The sequence below is a fragment of the Neovison vison genome, chromosome 8 (genome assembly GCF_020171115.1).
Source record: "Neovison vison isolate M4711 chromosome 8, ASM_NN_V1, whole genome shotgun sequence".
In the NCBI taxonomy this organism is placed as follows: Eukaryota; Metazoa; Chordata; class Mammalia; order Carnivora; family Mustelidae; genus Neogale; species Neogale vison.
Window position 1 is genome coordinate 124,478,828 of NC_058098.1, and position 19,443 is coordinate 124,498,270.

The 19,443-nt window shown below is 39.8% G+C and overlaps 1 protein-coding gene across 7 annotated transcripts in view; it reads left to right on the top strand.

The window, feature by feature from the left end:
- DTNB (dystrobrevin beta) overlaps positions 1-19,443 on the top strand; it is a 232,458-nt gene that overhangs the window by 46,829 nt on the left and 166,186 nt on the right. For all 7 annotated transcript variants that reach the window (XM_044261953.1, XM_044261956.1, XM_044261957.1 and 4 more), the window contains exon 6: positions 12,037-12,122. In XM_044261953.1, the coding sequence (XP_044117888.1) occupies positions 12,037-12,122 (86 nt within the window). The remainder of the gene's footprint in view (positions 1-12,036; positions 12,123-19,443) is intronic.

A 19,443-nucleotide genomic window follows, 5' to 3' on the forward strand; every position in this document is an offset into this window, starting at 1 on the left:
CTTGCCTCCCGCTGGGGGTGGTCGGACGGGCTGTGAGGGAGACGGTCGCGTGTCCCCCTGGGAACTCTGCAGTGCGTCACCAACCTGTGGCTCCCTTTCCTGTCAAATGGGCCCCGCTCTCCACCCAGCTCCCAAGATCTGAAACCTGTAAGACTCAGTTAGACCCTGCCTTCTTCCTCCTCCTTCCTCCTCACGTCCATGCCAGTTACCAAGGTCTGTCACTTCTACATCTTGAATCTCGATTCCTGGTGCATCTCTCCGGCCCCACAGCTACTGCCCAGCCCAACCTCTTCCGCCTGAGCTGCTGGCGTGGCCTCTCACCCATCTTTCGGCTTGTGCTTTCTTCCCCTGTCCGTCCTTAGAAATAATAAACATCGTGAGCTGCACTATCTAACCTGGGAACTTGAACATGAGCAGTAACTTACCTCTATCTCTCTTGTCCCATCCCACTGACCGACACATAACCAAGGTGAACCAAATTCTGATTTTGTGTTAGCATGTTCTTGCTTCTTAAAGAACAGTTTTTTCCACTTAGACAATTAGCACAGTATTGTTTAATTGTAATTATTTTTGCTAATTATAAAAAGAAAGTCATGCTGTCTGTATTATGACCTGACTTTCTTTATGCGATAATAGCTTTTCCAGATTTGTTCATGCTGCCTGCAGCTCTAGTTCAGTTATTTTCACATTTGCATAACACTCTGTTGTGTTACTCTACATTCTGTGTTCTCTGGGTTCTGGTTCTGAGAAACAACACTGTCTGGCATGTTCTCATATGTGTGTCCTGGTACATGCGTACAGGTGTTTGAAATTGCTCTCTTGGTCCTAACCAAGGAATGGAGTTGCTCATTGGTGGGGGAGGTGCCTGAGATTCAGCTTTAGAGGACAGGGTCAAATTATTTGAACAAACTGTACCCATGCCTGAGAGATCCTCTCGATCCACATTGTTTCTGTAAGCCTTACAGTTGTCAGACTTTTCGGTTTTTGCTAAGTGACATCTCACTGTTGTTTGATTTGCATTTTCTTGCTTCTTGCTTGTGTGTACCTTGGCCAAATATATTACTTCTGTGAAATGCCTGTGTGGTCTTTTGCCCACTCTGGTGTGTTGTTTCTTCTTCCTGTTGTGGTTATAGGGGCTCCTTAGAGCCTCCAGGTAGCAGCCCTTTCTTGCTTATCTGTGCTGTACATATCTTCTCTTTGTAGCTCGACTTTTTACTTTTCTTAGGATATCTCTTTCATAAAATGTTTACTTTTTTAAGTTATTTTTTGATTTTTATTTTTTGGGGGAAGGTGGGGTCAGGCAGGGGGAGAGACAGAGAATCGTAAGTAGGCTGCACACTCAGTGTAGAGCCCAATGTGGGGCTTGATCTCATGACCGTGAGATTATGACCTGACATGAATTCAAGAGTCAGGTGCTTAACCGACTGTGCCACCCAGGTATCTCTCTTAAAATGTTTTCTCATGAGAAACTTCAAATATATACAAACATAGAAAGACTATTATAATAAAACTCAAGGCATCTACCACTCAGCTTCGGTAATTATAGTACATCATCGATCTTATTTCATCTGTGTCCCCAGGCTCTTCCCCTCCCCCCACCCCCTTTCCTTGGCTTCTTTTGAAACAAACTCAAGTGTCATTATTTCATGTGCAAATATTCTAATGCACACATTCTGTGCACATAGTGTCACATATTCCGTTTTATAATACTATTCCCCCCCACCCCAGGTTTTTGCTCTAAGAAATAATAGTGCTTGGTATGTAGTGAAATTAGACTTTAAATGGAACAAACCTATAAAAAATCTTACATCTAATGAAACTAGGTTTGGATAAAATCTTCAAAATACATCATTGTTGAACATGTCAGTGGAAGGCACAAGGTTATTGTTTATCATCTAAAATAACACTTAGTATAAAATGCTGTTGCTACTTAGAACAATCTAAAGATTTCTTTGGTGTAAAGAGTTTTATGTGTATAATTTAGGATGGGTCAATATGGAAAAATTTGCTGTGTAGTTTGGAAATACAGCTAAGAACTGTTTTTTTTTTTTTTTTTTTTTTTTAAAGATTTTATTTATTTATTTGAGAGAGATAGACAGTGAGAGAGAGCATGAGCGAGGAGAAGGTCAGAGAGCGAAGCAGACTTCCCATGGAGCTGGGAGCCTGATGTGGGACTCGATCCCGGGACTCCAGGATCACGCCCTGAGCCGGAGGCAGTCGTCCAACCAACTGCGCCACCCAGGCGTCCCCAAGAACTGTTTTTGAATCTTGCTTTAGCAACTTAATTTGGGTATATTTAAAATTTCCATAAGTTTCTCTTAATACTAGATGCTAAAAACAAAACTGTATACAAAAAGCAAAACTAAACAATTTCATTTTTTTTTAAAGATTTTATTTATTTGACAGACAGATCACAAGTAGGCAGAGAGGCAGGCAGAGAGAGGAGGAAGCAGGCTCCCTGCTGAGCAGAGGACCCCCCCGCCCCCCGCCGCAATGCGGGGCTTGATCCCAGGACCCTGGGACCACGACCTGAGCTGAAGGCAGAGGCTTCAACCCACTGAGTCACCCAGGAGCCCCAACAATTTCATTTTAAATAAGTAATTGTACTCCTTAAATTCTGAATATGCCCAGCTAGCATATTATGGAATGAATGTTGCTAAAGAAAAAATATTAGGTAACAATCTTTTTCATTAGGGATTTTTAAACAAAACTATAATATCCTGGGAGGCGCAAATACTTCCTATATTTATGTACAGTGTTTGCTCTTATCTCTGCTCGTGGTCAAGTACAGTAGGAGAGAGTCGGGCTGAGAGGGAAGAGCTGGACGCCCACAGCAGTAGCACATCTCGCTCTTTCGAGGATGGAAGCGCAGCTCTTTTAAGAAATTTCCAGGGGCTGATGGGGAATGAGGTGTATGGGTTTGGATGTTTTAAAAAGGTGAAGTCCTGGGGCACCTGGGTAGCTCAGGGGTTAAAGCCTCTACCTTCGGCTCAGGTCATGATCCCGGGGTCCTGGGATCGAGCCCCACATTAGGGCTCTCTGCTCGGCGGGGAGCCTGCTTCCTCCTCTCTTCTCTGCCTGTCTCTCTGCCTGCTTGTGATCCCTGTCAAATAAATAAATAAAATCTTAAAAAAAAAAAAATAAAAAGTTGAAGTCCTAAGGGGAAAACTAGTGTAAAATGGAGAGAAACAGCCACCGGGGTAGAGGAGGAGGAGGGCAGCCCCCTGCCTACTCGCATCCCCTACGCCTCCGTGTGGCTGTCCTGTGGTGTCTTGTGATGTCACCACCGTAGTCCCAGGACTGGGTGGCAGGATTATTCAGGGACCAAAACTTAGTGAACTTGAAGTTCACTTATTACTCTTCCCATCACTTACTATTTATTTTGTAGTTTTTCTTTCAAGAGAAGTCATGCATTCATGCTAATTTTCAAAGAATCTTCTTGATTTCAGGATTGCAGACCTGCAAAAGGGCTTCACCATTAGTTACTATTTCAGAGAAAAAAAATTATTTTTGCTTATTGTTTTGGCCTTATCTTACTGTGTTCTTTTAACACTTTATTTTTTTTTAAGAAAAGGCAAGAAAGGGCACACTTTTTCTGAGTGTGACTTTTTCCTTGTCTTTGTTTCTCTCTGAAAGTGAGGAGAGAAGTAGTGACAGAGACTTCTCTAGTCCATTCAGTACCTCCAAAATAATCTGATTAAGACAGTATTTTCATCATGTAACTTCCCACCTCAAGAACCTTCCAAAGCTCCCTGTGGTTTTTGAATGAGATTCCTACTCCTCACTTCTAATGGCATCAGTCCTTAATTCCCTGCTCATACCAAGCTGTAGATAAGCTACTTGAGGCACTTTTCCCAATTTTTCCAACATGATATACTCATTTCTCCCTCTAAGCATACACACACAGCCAACCCCCACCCTGCTCGAGTTTTTACCTACTGTGTAGCCTTAAAATCACCAACCCCATTTTCATTCCTTAGATGACATACAGCATTCATCTGTATCATTATTTTGACCTTAAATTATAAAATGCTCTGAACTGCTTCATAAGTATAGAAGTAAGATCTAAAGCCCTTAGAGCAGAGATTCTACCTTATGTTTCTTTGATTCCTCAATAAACACAACGCTAAATTCTTAATAAGTATTTGTAAGGTCGAAATGAAAATTAGCAGGCACTCTGATTGTGATAAAATTGAATAATATTCTAAGTTGATTTTACTTGATTAAGCTGTTTGACATTTGCCAAATGGATGCTTGATTTGCAGTTGATTATTGCATAATCCATTCACTGTGAAGCGTTGTAAATTAAGATTAATTGGAAAAATATGAGTTTCTGAGCATCAAAGAGAAATGCTCTTATTACTTTTAACTACATGTGATAATTGGGCTGGTAACAGTGTTTCTAAAGTAGAAGTCCCTTTTTGTGCGGGAAGTACTAATTTATGGTTGGCAACATCCACAGTTGTTTAAGATGTAGAAACAACTTGTTTTCTTAAGTAAAAAATGCTTCCCTAGTCTTGTTTTCAAAAGCATTAATTTAAATAGCAAGTTCTTATTCGATAGTGCAAAGCTGTAAACACTGTCCAGATCAGGTTAACTCAAATATTTTAAAAAATAGGCAGAATTTGAGACTTCATGAAACTGAAATGAGCAAAGGCCCGTCCAGAGGGCACAGGTGAGGACTGTAGAGGTTCTGAAGGTGCTTGCATGTTAAAACACAGCAGTGTTTATTCAGGGTGACTCACTGTCTGCTTAGCTTGGCACAGAGCTAATCATGGTGTTTTCTCAGTATTGGATAAGAAGAACTCTTTTTAGAAGTCATGTGCATGGTTTATTGTCAGACTGTAAAATGATAGGTCTATAGAAGTGAATCATACAGGGAGGTCTGAGAAAGAGAAGCGTGATGTTTCTTTTTGAGGGAGGGTGCTCCCTGGAGAGACCGCTTGGGTGGGGTTAAAATAACAAGTTTCCTCTCTCCCATCATCCTCCACAAATACTACCTGTTTGTCCTTTCATTTTAGTATCTTTATGTAAGGGTTAATATTCACTGTTGTGTTACTTATTAAATATTGACCTACTAATCAACTCTGCAGCTATCATAGGCCAGATTTTAAGTTGAGCCACATTTTTTTTTTTTTTTGTGATAAAACCTGGTTAAATATCTTTTCTGCATTCTGTTTGCAGAGAACTGATTCTTAGATGAACTTGGACTTTACATTGAAAGGACTGAAAACACAGATGTTGGTGAGGTTATACATGCCACGGCCAGGGGCAGTTAACTCTTCAGTTGTAAATGTGACTTGACTAGCGTATACAGATTAAATTCAGATGTCTGGTGGGAAGGATTGAGAATGAGTTTTTCCAAGAAGAATCAATTAGATAAAGGATGTAATCACAGGGTATTAGGCTGCTAAGTGGCTGTAGTCCTTCTCTACCGCCTCCAATTGCAGAGCAAGAATGCAGGAATGCTAATGCAACAGTAGGAAAACACAGTAAAAGGGACACTTTCCCTTTGCTTTGTCTGGGGGCAGCTATGGGAAGTTTTATTCAGGCTTAAAGTCGAGAGAGAAGCCTCAGTGCCAAGAAAAGCATTCAGAGCAAAGGGAAAAATGCTGACGTGTGGCCTACAAAGCAAACAGTTGAGAGGAAGGAGCTAAGACTTTTTCTATTTGAAGAGAAAAATATAAATAATGTGATTTCAGGAAGAATTCTGAGAAGACCCCTCACTAATTTTATTAGGTGATTAGATTTTATATAAGTGTCTTTAATAAGTACTTAGAATTTCTTTAACTATACCATTTATTAATTTGCTTATATCAATATTTCCTTTTGAAAGATGAAAAAACTGGGAACCTGGGTGGCTCAGTGGGTTAAAGCCTCTGCCTTCAGCTCAGGTCCTGATCCCAGGGTCCTGGGATCAAGCCCCGCATCAGACTCTCTGCTCAGCGGGGAGCCTGCTTCCTCCTCTCTCTCTGCCTGTCTCTCTGCCTGCTTGTGATCTCTGTCTGTCAAATAAATGAAATCTTAAAAAAAAAAAAGAAAAAAAAAGGTGAATAAATCTTTTGATGGTTGAAACTCTGAACCTAAAGTTGTAAATGATGGCAAGCATTTAATTTGTAAGTGGGGAAGGTGAGTTTATCGTTCAGACCTGAACCCACTGCCTCATTTTGGGGGTGCACAGTTACGTACTTCTAGACAGATTCTTTTTTTTTTTTTCTTTTTAAAAGATTTTATTTATTTCTTTGACAGAGACAGATCACAAGTCTAGACAGATTCTTGAACACAAGAGCTCAATAAACATCATTCCCAGATCTTTCTGTCTTTGGGTCTTCATGATCCTTAATCTTAATGCCTCTCCTTTCTCCTTACTTAAAACATCCTAATATGCCTGTATATTCTCTTTATCCAGTTGAGTTACCTACTGACATGTGCATGTATAGCCCCTCACCCTCCATAAAATATACACTGCTAAGCACACGTATGTTTGCACACCCCAAAAATACATGCAGGCAGAGAGAAGATTCATGGCGCCATGGGTGGGAGGTCACGGGTGGAGATTGCTGTGTGGCTCTTGTGAATGGAAAAATGGTTGGAAAGTAGATCTGAGAGATGATGAGTTGAGGAACCACACATTACCGATAAGAATTAGTTGAGGGGTGATGCACTCTTCCATTAATACACCTGTGAACTGCTTGATCTGAGACCAGCCATAAAGACTATTTTTAAGATTTTATTTATTTATGACAGAGAGAGAGTGAGGGAACACAATATGGGGGAGTTGGAGGGAGAGAAACAGCTTCCCTGCTGAGCAGGGAGCCCAACATGGGGCTTGATCCCATTGATCAAGCATCGTGGGCTTCAAGCATCAAGGCATTGTGACCTGAGCCAAGGGCAGATGCTTAACTACTGAGCCATCTAGGAGCCCCGAGAGTATTAATAATACTAATGAGTGGAAAAGGATACCAGTGCTGATTTAGGTCAATTGAGAAGGATAACAATATCCAAATGAATATTTGCATTTGAGCTGAGTTAAAGAATATTTGAGGAAGGGATGAGAATGTTGTAAATATTAATGTTTCTAAAGCATTTTGAAGATTAGGAAAAAAGTGTTATTATAATAATTTTCAGAAGTAAAAGTGTCATAGTACCCAATACACCCTAGCATGTGGCATGTATCAATGGGGACTGTGGGTTAACTCTTCAGTAAGAGTTGAGTTTGCCCTGACTCTTGCCAGAATGCTGGGCTCCGCCACACTCTCCTTTTTGCAGGAATGGCATCAGGTGCTTCTTTGCAGCAGGAATAGGTACCATTTTTGTCTTTGAAGGAAAAGCAGGATATTTGGAGTTAGAAGGGGTTATACAATCACAACATGATTTATTCTTTCATCTCTTATTATGTCCTTTGATTTATACCTGCACGATAAAAGCTAAAGTCTTAGTACCGCCTTCAAAGTTGTGTGTTGGTAGTTCTCAGCTCTGGGTGCAAAGCAAAATAACACGAGAAACTTTCTAAAAATACCAAGCCCAGGGTGGGATCTAGGCATCTGGATTTTTGTGTCCGCATTTGTGAGGGGTACCTACTTGTTTTCTTTTGTCGTAATGGATTATTGTGTTTTTGGTATCAAAATAATGCAGGTCTCATAAAAGATTTGGAAACTGTTTCTACTCTCTCTCTCTTTTTTTAATCTCTCAAAGAGTTAGCATAGAAATGCAATTATTTCTTCTTTAAGTGTTTAGAATTCACCAGCATAGCTTTCTGCACGAGGAGCTTTCTGTTTTGGAAAGCTTAAAAATACGGAGTTAGTTTCTGTGATGGATATGGGCCTATAGAGGTTACCTGTTTGTTCTTGCATGAGCTGTAATGGCGGGTGTTTTTCAAGGAGTGGTTTGTGTCTGTCCGGTTCATTTAAGTTGTAAATTTATGGAGTCTATAACATTTCCTCATTTCTGTCATGTTTGTTGAATGCATGGTTGATAACCCTTCTTTCATTCCTGATATTGGTAATTTGTGTCTTTTTCTTAGTCAGTCTGACTAGAGATTTATCAGTATTATTCATTTATTCAAAGAACCAACTTTTGGTTTCATTAATTTTTCTCTGCTGTTTTTCTGTTTTTAATTTCACTGATTCTGCTCTTAAACATATTTTTTTTTCTTCTGCTTGTTTTGGGCTTAATTTGCTATTCTTTTTCTAGTGTTCTTAAGAGTATTGATTTGAGAACCATCTTTTCTAGCATAAACCTATTTAATACTTAAAAAGTGAGAAGTGCCAACACTGCCCTGCTTTCCTTTGGCTGCTTTCTTTCCATCCTGGACGCAACCAGTGTTATTTTTTTCAACATCCTTTTCACAGAATGCTAGATAGTGTTAAGAGAATCATTTTGTTCCATGCTTTGCCTTTTTTTTTTTTAACTTAGTAATCTATCTTGCATTTAAATCTTTATCTTTCACTATTATTTTTCATTCTTTTTATGATAGCATAAATAGCCAATCTTCTTTCTTTTTTTTTAAAGATTTTATTTATTTATTTGACAGAGAGAGATCACAAGTAGACAGAGAGGCAGGCAGAGAGGGAGGGAGGGAAGCAAGCTCCCCGCTGAGCAGGGAGCCTGATGCGGGCCTTGATCCCAGGACCCTGAGATCATGACCTAAGCCGAAGGCAGCGGCTTAACCTACTGAGCCACCCAGGCACCCAGCCAATCTTCTTTCAATGGACATTTAAGGATAGGGCCTGGGTCTTGGTATTTTTAATATTTTTGTTCTTTTTATGCATTTTATTTTTTTAATTAATTTTTTTTATTTTTTAATAAAATATAATGTATTTTTATCCCCAGGGGTACAAGTCTGTGAATTGCCAGGTTTACACACTTCACAGCACTCACCGTAGCACATACCCTCCCCAATGTCCATAACCCCACCACCCTCTCCTGACCCCCACCCCCCGCCCCCAACAACCCTCAGTTTGTTTTGTGACATTAAGAGTCACTTATGGTTTGTCTCCCTCCTGATCCCATCTTGTTTCATTTAATCTTTTTCCTACCCCTCAAACCCCCCATGTTGCATCTCCACTTCCTCATATCAGGGAGATCATATGATAGTTGTCTTTCTCCCATTGACTTATTTCGCTAAGCATAATACCCTCTAGTTCCATCCACGTCGTCGCAGAAGGCAAGATTTCATTTCTTTTGATGGCTGTTTTTATGCATTTTATTATGAAAAATTTTATGCATGCCATTTATATATCTTAAATGTCTTTTAACCTGTGGGTTTCCCTTCATTTTCCACCTTAAACCATTAGCTGTGTCCAGTAAATGGTAACCTTCACTTTCCAGGATTCATTTTTAAACAGCTTTTTTTTTTTTTTTTAAAGATTTTATTTATTTATTTGACAGAGAGAGAGAGATCACAAGTAGGCAGAGAGATAGGCAGAGAGAGAGAGAGGGGGAAGCCGGCTTCCTGCTGAGCAGAGAGCCTGATGTGGGGCTCGATCCCAGAACTCTGGGATCATGACCTGAGCCGAAGGCAGAGGCTTTAACCCACTGAGCCACCCAGGCTCCCCTTTTTTAAACAGTTTCTATTGGGAATTAGGAAATGCCTATAGAAGGATGCCTAAAATGAAGCATAGTATGGCATGTCACCTTGGAGCCCATGCCACATGTACGCACTCTGGTGGGGGGGGTGCAGGGTACTGTCAGACCTGGAAGCCCCTGCTGTGTTCCTTTCTGTCACCCCTTTCCTTTCTCCCAGAGGTCATTGGTAGCCTGAATTTTATGGAAACCTCTTCTAAGATTGTTTTTCACTTTCTTCTGGATATTCTCACATCATGGAATCAGTGTCTACAAAAAAATATTTGGGCAAGTTTATCTTAAAAAATGTCCTTCGCTCTGCATCAAGGTTTCATCTACTGTTGGTGTACTTCATCTTCTTCTTGCTCTGCTGGTCATCAGGCTTGCCTCCTCGCACTCTGGGCTTCAGGAATGTTCTCTCTGTTGCTTCATCTTTCTGGGCCGCTTTACTTCAGGATAGAAACCGCATCCATCAGGGTTCTTAGCTGTAGGCAATAGAAGCCACCTCTGGCTAATCTGTTAAAAGTATCTGTGTGACCCGCAGACTCCCTGAGAAGGTTGGGAAAGTGGGCTTGATGACCACAGTGCCAAACAAAATATACGTCACGATTGTGTCACAAAACGGGTCTCACGGAGACACGTCTGCTGCCTCTCCAGGGCACAGACACTGTTGCCTGTGCTCCGAATGCCATGGCCACGGGGCTGCGGCGCTGCCGGGGGAGTCCATCTCGGCTGCCTCAGGAAGCTGGATGGAAGCCCTCCCGGTGTGGCCAGGTGGTCCAGCCTCTAAAAGCTAATCATTTTCTGTGTGGTCTTAAGGGGGTGCATCTTGGTGGAGCTTGTGGCATGTGCTCATGTCTTAGTGTTGAAGAAAATGGGAAGGCAGACAGGCAAGGTTTTCTTTTCTTCCTCCTTCGCACTGTGGTGGTGGGATGTGTATCGGTCTCAGAAGATAGGGCATGCTTAAATACAGACTTGTCATTTAAGATGATTGGTGACCAAAGAGAAATGTCCACCATTAAAGTTCTGTATCAGTCTTAGAAATCCATTCCCTTTTCTAGTCGGTGTTCTTTGTAGCTACTCATGTTGCTTATACAGCACCGTGGGTATTTGACTTGGGTGCAGTCCTTCTGTTGGCAGGTGCCCTATAAGATGTGCAGCAGTATCTGTGTTTCTAAAGAGCTGTATATTTTAAAAACCCCATCCTGGGGTGCCTGGCTGACTCAGTCAGTAGAGCATGCAACTCTTGATCTCTGGGTTGTGAGTTTGAGCCCCACGTTGTGTGTGGGGAGATCACTTAAAATAAGATCTTTAAAAGGTAAAATAAAAACCCCATCCTAATTTTTGCTCATTGTAGGGATTCCTATTTTATCTTATGAATAACCTTAGTGAGGTGTAAGAGGTGAAAATCAGACTGTAACAAACATTAGTATTTCCTGGAGATCTTTGCACTATGACCCTAGGCTCATGGACCATTTGCCTTCCAGGTGTGCTCTTACTGTATAAAAGTTTTGGAAAATGGAAGACACTCTGGAAGACACTCTATTGGGAACATTGGTAAAGATAGATAGGATGACACTTGCTTTCCAAAACTAAGATGGTACAATTCTCATTATTGTAAAGCTTTGTATGCACATGCTTCATGAAGTGAACACAAAAGCCTGTTGTTCGTTTGCATGTGATGACTTTAAAACCTGGCTAGTGAAGTTTTCACCGGCTGTGAAACCAGGGCGTGCTGAACGGATGGAGGATGTTCATCACGGTGGACGTGTTAGGTCAGGGGGCCTTGCTGACTTCGCCTTGGCTCTGCAGGTGATGCGCAGTCTTGTTCTGGATAATTCATATATGTTCCACATTTCCTCTTTCCAGTCACTGAAAAAGAATTAATATTACCATCCTCTCCCCTCCGCTTTCTCACAGTGGTGGCCTGGGAGGATCTGAGTCAGATATATCAAGCTTCTTAGGATAAACACATGGTGTCACATAAACCTGTCACAGTAAAAACAAAGATGAATGTAATATAAAATCTTTATAGCCGTGTGTACCCTGTGTCTTTAGTACATAACAATAAACTGTTGTTATCATGGTGGGAGGACACATTTCTGAATTATTCAAACAAGGTGATGCCTCAGTTTTGAACGCTTAAAACAACTCAGCTGTGGATTTCATGGGCGAAATTTGCTTCTGGTTCATCCATTTGGCCTCTGTGTACAGAGCCAGGAGAAATTTCTTTGCAGAATATTTGTAAAGCTCCTTTCCAAATAATTCAGGTAGTTTTAACACTATTTACCTAACATACATGAGAGCTTATTTCTACAAAGGAAAAAAAACCCAAGGTCTCTAAAAATTCAAGGTAATATTGTAGCATCTTAGGGCAAGAGTCCGCTTACTAATTGCTTGATATTTAGTGATACCTTTGATTGCTTTTGTGGTTCCAGATAGCAATTGTCTCTAATATAATTTATTTTGCAGTGAGGGCCGAGGCAAGTTGACCGTATTTTCAGTTAAAGCTATGTTAGCAACCATGTGTGGTGGAAAAATGCTGGACAAATTGAGATGTAAGTACTTTCCTATTATTTGAAAAATTGTATCTTCAAATCAGGACCTTTGAACAGTTTTAAGTTAATGTTTTCAGAATTTTGGATGATGCCATATTGAACTTTTCTGTTTGTGCTACATCGTTCGCTGTGTAGCAGCTGGCTCAGAGGATGTACATTATGCCACCTACTGTTGAGATGGAAAAATTGGTTGAATTAATTTGTTAAGTTTAGTTTTTTTCTTGGGTGGGGGGATAAAGCAATGAAACTGAAGGGATTCAGAACAGTAATGTTGACCTTAAAAAAGTCTTTTTTCTTTTTCTGTCTTTTTTTTTTTTTTCCTTTTAATTAACGTATAATGTATTATTTGCTTCAGGGGTACAGGTCTGTGAATCACCAGGCCTACACATTACACAGCACTCACCATAGCACATACCCTCCCCAATATCCATAACCCAGCCACCCTGTCTCTCTCTCCCACCCCCCAGCAACCCTCAGTTTGTTTTGTGAGATTAAGAGTCTCTTATAGTTTATCTCCCTTGTTTCACTTTAAAAAGTCTTTTTTTTTTTTTTTTTAAGATTTTGTTTATTTATTTGACACAGAGAGAGAGAGGAAGAGAAATCACAAGTAGGCAGAGAGGCAGAGAGAGACTGGGGGGGGGGGAAGCAGGCTCCCTGCTGAGCAGAGAGCCTGATTCAGGGCTCCATCCCGGGACCCTGAGACCATGACCATGACCTGAGACGAAGGCAGAGGCTTAACCCAGTGAGCCACCCAGGCGCCCCTAAAAAGTCTTTTAAAAATGCTCTCCATATGATCAAAATTTTGCTTGCAGATGATTATGTTGAGTGCTTTTTGTTAGAAAATAAATATGGTTATTTTTATCAGGTTTGGTCAAGATTAGCTCTTTTTAAAATAAATTTATTCTTCATCAGGTGATATTTACTATGATTAAACCTTTCCTTAGTAGCTTAGAGTTAAGCTCAGTTATTTAGAAATTTAGAGCCTGTTTTTTTGCTTCTTTTTTTGTTGTTCTTCAGTTACTTTTCCTAAATTTTTTCTTACTGTTGGCCATCTTGTCATTTTACTGTTCCTTAGATACTGTAAGATTAAATGAAATCAAAGGACATGAAATTCAGAGTTATTTAATTTTTTTGTATATGGTTTTCATTTATTCATTCATTAGATAGTTACTATCTAAGATACGCCAAACATTGTGCTAAGTGCTTTACATATATTTTCTCAGTGAATGCTTAAATTTCTTTGAGCAGCAGGTGGTATATTCTCCATTTTATAGATGAGTTAACTGAGGGGGCGAAGCTGGGATTTCAGCTCAGGCTGTCTAGCTTCCCGGCCCTGTTCTAAGCTACTTTGTTGTGCTCCATAGACTAATCCTGTAATGGGAGGCACACTTGTGATACAGTACAGTGATCAAAGTGCCATGCTGTAAGGAAGAAATTCTGGCAGGTTTCAGGGAGGTGAGATTGAAGCTGTGGGTTTTAATGAAGTGTTGAGTTACCCTATGAATTGCTTTGTTGAAGAAACTGGGTCATCTGTCCTATATAGCATCGCTCATGGACTGGCTTTTCATGATCACATCTCCATGATGCTCTTCTGTGTCCCACATTTTTTGTTTTAATTGGAAGATCTAGAGGCTTGGTCAGATTTAAGCGCAGGCTTTTGGGCCAGATGACTTGATAGGTACACTTATTTTCTGTGCTTTTTCTTATATGTTACCATGACATCGAAAGTTGGAAAGCTGGATGGCTCACTGGATATAGATATAAATATTCTAAAGGATTAAGGTCTTAGATAATGTGTTTGGTCAGCTGTTATCTGGTTTATCTTCATTTCAATTCAGCTGCAGTGTAAAACAAGTTTTTAGTAATAAAACTTACAGTTTTATTAAATACTCTTCTGAGTATTTTTCACATGGTATCTCAAAATCCTAGGCTGAAATTTCATAGTATTTTCTTAATTCTAGCACAGTGTTTTCTTAATTCTAGCACAGTGTTTGCCTGAGGAAGATAATATGATATGGATGAAATTGTATTTCATTCAAACACAAAGAAAAAGAAAGTGGGAATTTTATCTGTTTTTAATGATGGTGACACCAGGTAAAGAATATACGTTGCTGTCTTTATTAGTACTGGAGAAAGTGGTTAAAAAATGGAAAATTGGTGATATACCCGCATGGTGGGTAACTCTGGAGTCTGTAAGTTTCTATGGTTAAATCTGCCACATTTACATCATTGAGCTGGGACCTGGCACAGAGTAAGTGCCAGAATTTTGCCAAGTATCATTTGTTGTTTGAGTCCTAAAATTACTGCAGTTCTCTGTTGGGCTGTTAGTGAAAAAGTGCAAATTTTAGTATTGTGTGAAATGTGGAAGGGATCCAGGTGATGGCAGGGTTTTTGTTGTTGTTGTTTTAGTGTGGCTTTTGAAGCTCTTGGAGAAATACAAGTGACCAGTATTCAGGTGACACGGAGGGCACATGCGCAGGCTGGCGTGACAGGTCTGTGTGCTAAGAAGGCCAGATCACTCATTGCACATCAGATGCGGATGGATGAGGCACCACCCGTGCTAGCTCACTAATTACTGTGTTCATATCATGCAGAGAGATTTAAAATATGGTTTCCTTATCGTCTTCACATTCAAAATTATAGTTCTTGACCATCTGTAGCTCTGTTTCATTATTTTTGTTGTACTAATTATCTTGGCTCAAGAATGAGATGTTTAACATAAGGAAAATTTTCAGGTATTGAGGCCTGTCTCCACTTCTTAATTTTAATCATCTAGAGTGGAAACCCATTTACATGTGGTCTATCCTGATTCATACAGGGCTCACTGGTTATAATTTACATATTTTTCATAGCTCGGGGATGTCATCTTCTGCTGCATTTGGGGCTAATTGTGAGGCTCTGAGTTATTTGTCCCTTCTGATGTTTTCATACGACTACTTTCTCCGTTCTTGAGGTTTTTGCTGATGGTGGCAACAGTGGTGATGGTGTGTGTCTCCTTTATCACTGATAAATGTGGCGGGATTATCAGAGTATCAGTCTCTAGAAATCTCTCTTTGCTTCTGTTTTACATTTAATGTGGAGAAAACATAAGCAAATTTCTGAGCATTCTATTTAAGGTTTGAGTGTAGGTGACTGGAGCTTTTGTTGTGGAATTGATTGGCAGTTTGGGTGCTGTAGGAATCCTTTTCTCTCTGGCTTTCCGGGTCCCAGCTGTGTCCTGCTTAGTTGCGATGGCTAAAGAATAGCACAGACAGAAGTGAGCTAGAGCACTGTACTGCACTGTGACATTTCTTTACCCCCACCTTCTCTCGGCTTGTTCCGTTGACTTAGTTCTTGTTTTCTCCATCTTCCTGCCCCTGAACGCACTTTCTGCTGTTACCTCTGTTAATGTTCCTTTTAAATGAGCTTTTCATATTTATGTAATACAACTTCATGTTTCTACTTTTCTTCCTTTTATTTTGATCTTTTTGCACTTTACCCTTTTTTTTTTTTTAAGATTTTATTTATTCATTTGAAAAGAGAGACACAGCGATAGAGGGAACACAAGCAGGGGGAGTGGGAGAGGGAGAAGCAGGCTTCCCGCCAAGCCGGGAGCCTGATGTGGGTCTTGATCCCAGGACTCTGGGATCATGACCTGAACTGAAGGGAGACGTTTAATGACTGAGCCACCCAGGCGCCCCTGCACTTTACATTTTATTTTAGATTTTTTTTTCCCTGTAATTTTCCCCCCTACCCCTTTTTATTTGCTATATTTTTGTTTGCTTGTTTTGGGGTCAAGATAGCATTTAGAACAACTTAACCATTATTTGTATTTTAAGCTTGAAATAGTTCTTGATTAGATTTTTCAGGTCTCTCTTAAGAGAATTTCTGCCCCCAGCGAGCGCTCATTTATAGAAATAATTCACTGTTATAGCCATTAGGGACTATATCCTAGATTCACAGTTAACTAGGGTCAGATACTAAATACCAGTGATTTATAGGAAGAACACAGACTTTAATTATAAGTAAGATCAAAACTCAGTAATGTCAGAAACCCTAAAAATAACTCAGAGGACAAAATCTATAGGCTGTAAAGCCCATTATTTATGATTTGTCATTTAATTGTCATTTAATTTATGTGATTTATTCACTTTGTCCAATTCTGCTGTTTTCTAAGAAACTTAGTCTCTTATTCAGACGTCATCTGTCTTGCATTAAAAGATAGGAGCAGATGATTCATGTAGTTGATTTTTAAATTCTTTAAAAACCTGGTGCTACCATTTGAAGGACAGTCCAACAGTGTATATCAGGAAGGCTGTAAAAATACCCATATCTACTGACTCAGTCTATTTCTTGAGTTTAATCCAGAGGAATTAATCAGAGTACACTCTAAATTTTATGTATATTTGTTATGGCATTTTTAATCATAGGTGAAAACTTGAGACAGTGTGCAAAACTCAGAGCTCAGTTCTAGCAGGATCCCCACATGACTGCCTATATTGTTCTCAAAAGTAGGTTTCACATCAAAATGCATAAATGTAATATAGTTTTAGACAAAAATTTGTTATGCACGTAGAAAAAGAAAGAAATAGTATACCAAAATGATAACAGGTATTTTTTCTGGGTGGGAGCATAAGAATGGCCACACTTTGAGTAGCTGCAGAACAGATGATCGAAGCTGCCGCGTGTGCTCAGAACTGGCAGTTCTCACCGGATTTCCACCGCTTGCCTCCTTGCTGTTGCACTAACAGACTGTAGAGCGGCCATCCTTTGCAGCTATAATTAAACGGATCCACCCGTTCAAAATTTAGCCTCCTTTGCAATAGTCTCTCCACTGCCTGTCACTGCAGAATTCCCCCGGCTGGTTTCTGCTCACCATCCCTTCTTGTCATTAGACAGAAATGATGGGTGAATCTCAGTGAGTGAGGTTCACATTTGCATTTCTCCTATAACCAAAATGTTCTGGAACCGGAAGCAAGTAAGAGATAAGTCCTAAATCAGTATTTTATCAGTAAGAAGAGAAAGAAAAACAAAACCAAGGGAGGACTTGAGACTTGTCTGAAGTAGTTACTGGCCGAGTCAGCTCCGCGGAGAGGCCCAAGGCATGCTGACTTCTATCCTTCAGCCTTGCTCTGACTTCATGAAGGATGTAGGAATATTCATGAGTTTGGGAATAAAATATTCACTTGGATTTGGTTACATATAGGTATTTATAAGCATGCAGATGTATATACATGTTTTGTGGGTTAGATTACGTAGTTGGTAGAAAGATGATAGGCTGGGAGAGTCAGTTACCAGAGAAAGCTAACATATAAAAGAAAACGGTATTCCGTTTATAGACTTCGCTTTATTGTAAACAACCCTATCATCTTACAAAAGTAAGTGATCCGTTATGGGGGGAGAGAAAAGTGTTGATAGATGCAGTGAGTAAAACCAGGGTCATTATCACCAGAAGAAGAAAAAAAAATGGAAACATATGTGATGATGGTAGAATGGTAGCATTATTTTGCCATTACACAAAGGACAGAACATTTTTTTAAAGTGTGTATACATAAGTCTTAGGGACTTGATTGTGGGTTTTTCACAAGGGAGAAAGCCTACATTTTTTTTCTGGAAACAACTAATGGGGAATTAGCATACCTTCTTTCAGAGGTGTATAAATAGAAAGAGGATTACTGGGGAAATTAATCAGAGTTCTGGGGGGGAAATTTAGTCCCTTGATGCCAGAAGGGTTGAGGGCTTTAATCAGAGAATTAGTTAAAATTTTTTATTAAATTTTATTGTCTTTTATTTATTTCTTTGGTGAGATCTTTTTGTGTGTAGTAAATCACACCAACTTTCATTGTTATACTTCATTTAAGATAAAAAAATTAGCAGGAATTTTATACTGTTTCTCTTACAGATAAAAGAAGCCTAATCTTTAAAAAAAAAAATACCTTTGTAAACCAGTAACTCTGGAAATAATAAGTCACTATGCCTTCAATTTGTGTTCTAGACGTATTTCTCTTATTAAATCAAACAAAGAAACACGTTTCTGCTTGTTCTCTTGTAAATGTAATGTGGCCCTATTAAGTTATAGTTTCTTTTTTAAGGAATTTTGAAAAAACTGGCTACTCTGAATATATTATTTAGCATGGTAACCAAGTATAACAGAAAATAATACTTTTTTGAGGGGGATGTTAGTCATTTTATCATCCAGTCACTCCCTTTTATTCCTCTGAATGAGTCAGGTGTGGATTTGTTGGTGTGGATGTACACACAGATGTTTTTGTGGTTGTGAAACCGTGGATACATGTATTTATGTACTGGGTAGCATTAGTTTCCCGTCTTGAATATTTCTACCATTTAGTTAGTGAGCACAATGTAATCACATGCTAATTTATCAGTTATGAACACATTGGGTGACAACAAAAAACTAACAGTGGCCGAAACACACTGGGATTTATTTTTCTCCCATAAAAATAAGCCCAGAGCCTGGTGAGTCAGAGTTGGTCCCATGACTCAAGGATATCATAGACACTAGGTTCCATCCTCTTTTGCTTGCCGTGTGGCTTTCCTCCTTACGACTAAGTGATCGCTGGATGGGCCTCACATTCCCTTTCCAGGCAGACAGAAGAGAGAAATGCCTCTGTCAGGAAAGCAGAAGCATTCCCAGAAATCCACTTTGGGGTTACATTGTATAAAAGAGACTGGGAAGTCATTTTTTTCAGTGGAACACATTGCTGTTCTCGGCACAGGGTTCAGCTGTGGAGCCAGCAGGGGAAAAGAGACAATGAGTCGTAGGCACCTAGCCACATCTCCTACGGACTCTTTTTTTCGTTCAGGTTATTTTCCTCCTTGTAAGAATAGCACCCAGTTATTAAAAAATGAAATCACCATGTGCTTCCCTCCTTAAGGGCATCAATTCTTCACATACTTGGCAATATCTTCAAAGCTCTGTATCTTGAGCTGTGGCCCTGCAGGATGTCTACCTGGACATTTGCTGGTTGGTTCAAATACACTTATGTACAAAGCTAAATATCTTTATCATCATCTTCTTCTTCTTTTTTTTTTTTTTTCCCAGTCAGGGTTGTCAGCATTTTCCCATACTAGAAACTTAGAATAATCCTAACTTCTTAAATTCCTCTTATGCCCTAACCCAACCTGCCATCAGTTTCCTGCATTGAAATATCTTGGAGGTGACACCCCTTTCCCCATTGTCACTGCTGAAGTTCACACACTCGCTACCTCATTGTGCATTATTCACAGGGTTTACTAGCCAATTTCTCCAATCCTGTTCTTCCTCTTGTATCCATTTTGCTGGTTATTAAGAGTCCAATTTTGTTAAAACTTAGTTTTCTGA